This window comes from Copadichromis virginalis, linkage group LG14 (genome assembly GCF_057382275.1).
Source record: "Copadichromis virginalis isolate Kocher_CV1m ecotype Utaka linkage group LG14, C_Virginalis_male_GT1.1, whole genome shotgun sequence".
NCBI lineage: Eukaryota > Metazoa > Chordata > Actinopteri > Cichliformes > Cichlidae > Copadichromis > Copadichromis virginalis.
The window spans coordinates 6,418,934-6,422,675 of NC_140631.1; the positions used below are offsets into that span (position 1 = coordinate 6,418,934).

Below are 3,742 nucleotides of genomic sequence, written 5' to 3' on the forward strand. Positions count from 1 at the left end.
AAGCAGTCTTACATATTTGTTTAATATGTGCGTTGAAGGACATGTCCTGGTCAAAAATGACTCCAAGGTTCCTCACCGCGTTACTGGAGGCCAAGGTAATGCCATCCAGAGTAAGAATCTGATTAGATACCATATTTCTAAGATTTTCAGGGCCGAGTACAATAACCTCAGTTTTATCTGAATTAAGAAGCAGAAAGTTAGCGGCCATCCAGGTCTTTATGTCTTTAAGACATTCCTGCAGTTTAACTAATTGGTGTGTGTTATCTGGCTTCATGGACAGATAGAGCTGGGTGTCATCTGCATAGCAGTGAAAATGTATGCTATGTCTTCTAATGATACTGCCTAAGGGAAGCATGTATAATGTAAACAGAATTGGTCCTAGCACTGAACCCTGTGGAACTCCATAATTAACCTCAGTGTGTGAAGAGGACTCTCCATTTACATGCACGAATTGGAGTCTATTAGATAGATATGATACAAACCACTGCAGCGCAGTACTTGTAATACCTACAGCATGTTCTAATCGCTCTAATAGGATATTATGATCAACAGTATCGAACGCTGCACTGAGGTCTAGCAGGACAAGCACAGAGATGAGTCCACTGTCAGAGGCCATAAGAAGATCATTTGTAACCTTCACTAAAGCTGTTTCTGTGCTGTGCTGAGCTCTGAAACCTGACTGAAACTCTGTGACCATGTTCCATCCAGTCAATTGTCCAGTTCGATATCAGCAGCAGGAAAGATGCAGAGTATCCTCTGGATACTTGGGAGTGAGCTCTGTCATTACTACAAGGACTCTTCATCAGAAACACTGTCTGCATTTACCTTTGTCAGGAGCTCGAGCTCCTCACTGTCCTGCAACACAAAAAAGAGACAAGGCATCAGAATGAATGAACAAGTGATCAAATCCAGTGGACAAATCTGCAGACATTGAGGCACTGTGCACATCTTTTTTCTGTTTTCAGAAAGTGGAGGGCAGTATTTACTCCCCGAAAAACACCGGGGAAGTACCGTGCATTTTAAAGCCACGGCTGCCAATGGAGAGGGTATTTTTGTTAGTGCTCTAGCAAAGAAACAAACACCTGAAACCTGGCATTTCACCTGATTTACAGGGTTTCTTCAATACAGAACAGGACGCTGGGGATGAAAAGAATTCCAGGATAGTATCCCCACAGACTACTGTATTGTTAAATAGCTTCTTCCATCAAAAAACACTTGACTACTAAAGGAATTCTATGACGTAAGGCTCCAGCATGAGCCTGGATGCTATTTTCATAGCTGGGAATCAGGTTTCCTCTTGCACTCAAGAAATGACATTACAGAGAAACAAGAGCCAAGTTTCCTGCAGAGCACTTGGTATGTGGGCGGGAGTAGAGGAAGTGGATATACATCGGGGTTAGGTGAGCGAAGTTGTGTGAGGAAAAGGAGTGTGTGGGCTTGTGTGCGTGACTACTGAGGATTTGTGGTTTGTCTCCTACCCCTCTTGACCTCTCAAACACCTCCCCGTTGATGACCCGTAGTTTCTCCCGCTGCAGGCTATATTCCAGGTCCTTGGGCCAGCTGGCATTGTAGATAAAGATGGCCAGCAGGACCGTGGGTGCCTGGAGGAAGAAGTCCAGCGAAGGGTGGAAGTCAAAGAGGAAGAGGGAGAGGCCTGTGACCAGAACAGTAGTGAACTGGCCAGTCAGCACATGGAACATGTTGTCTCTGAATTTTAAGATGAAGGCCACGGATAAGCCCAGGGCAGCTAGGGAGAACACAGAAGATTATGAGTTCTTCAAATGCATACTAGAGATAGATAAATGAACTAGTCCGGTTAATAACAAATTACACCCAGCAGCTGGATTAGTGTAACTTAGCACTGATGCCAGAAGCAGGACCAAATACCCACCAGGCTCTGTTCAAAGGCATAAAACAACTCAAGTACCAGCAGCTTACAAGATCACAAGTTAAGATGATTTTGTCTGTAGACGACAGAAATTGTACAAAGTAGTGGTTTTGCATGCTACAGTCTTTTGGAGCCCCCACCCCAACCCCTCCTCTATTTACGCCAGCTTTCATCTGATTGGCTGCCCCTACATCTGAGCTTCTACAAACAGAACCAGGTGCTGCACCACTTCCTCTGCTTATCAATTTGACAGACTTCCTTCAACCCAGCCATGCCTTCCAGCTCATCCTGGAGGACACAGTATTCCCCAAGCCCGCTGAGACCTCCTCCCAGTAGGACATGGCCAAAAACATCTCACCTACCAAGGAGTCCAGGAGGAATCCTGGTTAGATGCCCCGAGTACCTCAACTGTCTTCTTTTGATGAACATATTTTCTCTTCCTCAAGAAACTTATATAATCCACATGGACATGTTTGCATATAATTCAAAGCAGCAAACTAATTAAATTAAATTAAATTAGAGTGGACATCTCCAGCAACAGAAATGACAGTAGGAGATCTCAGTTCAATCAACATCACACTTATGCCTGCTTGATATTCATCTTCCAGTCATATGCTGTATAAAACAGTATTCAAATGTCCCTCTGATGTGAGAATGATGCACTACAGTGCTGACTGAAGTTATCAATCTTGTGATAGGCAGAAACACCAAAAGTTAAAAATGGAACAGTCAGGTCACTAAACTGCTGAGACTGGAGTGGGGCTGGTGGAAACTGTGGCAGACCAGGGCACTGAAACATAGACAGACGGTTCTTTTGCAATGAAAACCATAAACACCCATGCTCCCGGTAGGTTTCCCCTGTGTCAGCTGTTTACATTATAGGTGCTTATACAGTAACCATGGTAACCACGGACTCTGAGCGGCTGGCTCGACGAAGGTCAGACAACAATTTTACATATATGATCTTCAAACAGGACACAGCCATTATCCGTCCTGGCCTCATATCAAATGTGAACGCAGACTGAGTCTATGTTTGACGTTTGCTTTATATCTAATCTTCCTCTCAAACATTTAAACAGCAGCGAGTCTGCAGCTGAGGGAACACAAACTCAAATTGTCGGAACAGGTTTGCTCGTTTCTTGCGTGTATTCATTTGGTGATTTATTAAATGTGTAACTGTTATTCTAATCTGCTGCTGAGTCTCTTACGCTGATGAAAATGCAGAAAACACAGATCACGAACACCTGTTCAACCAATCACTTTCATTCCACTTTGATCTGCGACAAACTGACGGTTCATCTCTGTTACAGTGTTGCGTTAGACTGCTATATTTTTTTGTTCTTTATGCTGTAGATTTTCACGTCTCTGGAATAGTTGGCAGTAATAAGGATGATCTTCTGTAAAATCATATTGATATGACCCGTGACATATTCGTAGATGTCAGTTAGACTAGTCAGCTGGGAAACTGTTAACTCAGAGCTGAAGATATCGTGGATATGCTGACCTCGCTCCGTGGTGTACAGGTCCGTTTACCCTCATGATTACTATTCACAATAAAAATATTAGCCGAACATCATGAAGTCTGTATGTGTTTCATAGTGTCGAACAACCTTTGTACAGTTAAAGCCAGCAGTTACTACATGACGGAAACACCAACATTATCTCATTTATACGTTTATACGCAGGTCACGCTGATTACTGAACAAAAACCCAAAGATCAGCTGTTAATCAAATTTATTTGCTCTCTCTCCTCCTTAAACATGTTTTTAATGTTAGTTATAATTCAGAATTGGCGACTGAACATCAGGAAATAAAACCCCGATAAATATAACCTCAGTAAAAGAAGTCAGTGTC

General features: G+C 42.9%; 1 protein-coding gene across 1 annotated transcript; it reads right to left on the bottom strand.

Annotated features, from left to right (window-relative positions):
• Positions 1 to 786: 786 nt before the first annotated feature.
• On the bottom strand, positions 787 to 2,044 carry LOC146693292 (UDP-sugar transporter protein SLC35A5-like). The gene is made up of 2 exons (XM_085429940.1): positions 1,479 to 2,044; positions 787 to 855 (listed from the first exon to the last, which is right to left on the bottom strand). The coding sequence occupies exons 1-2, from the start codon at positions 1,698 to 1,700 to the stop codon at positions 787 to 789; spliced, it is 291 nt and encodes a 96-aa protein (XP_085286066.1). The 5' UTR covers positions 1,701 to 2,044.
• Between the last annotated feature and the right edge of the window lie 1,698 nt (positions 2,045 to 3,742).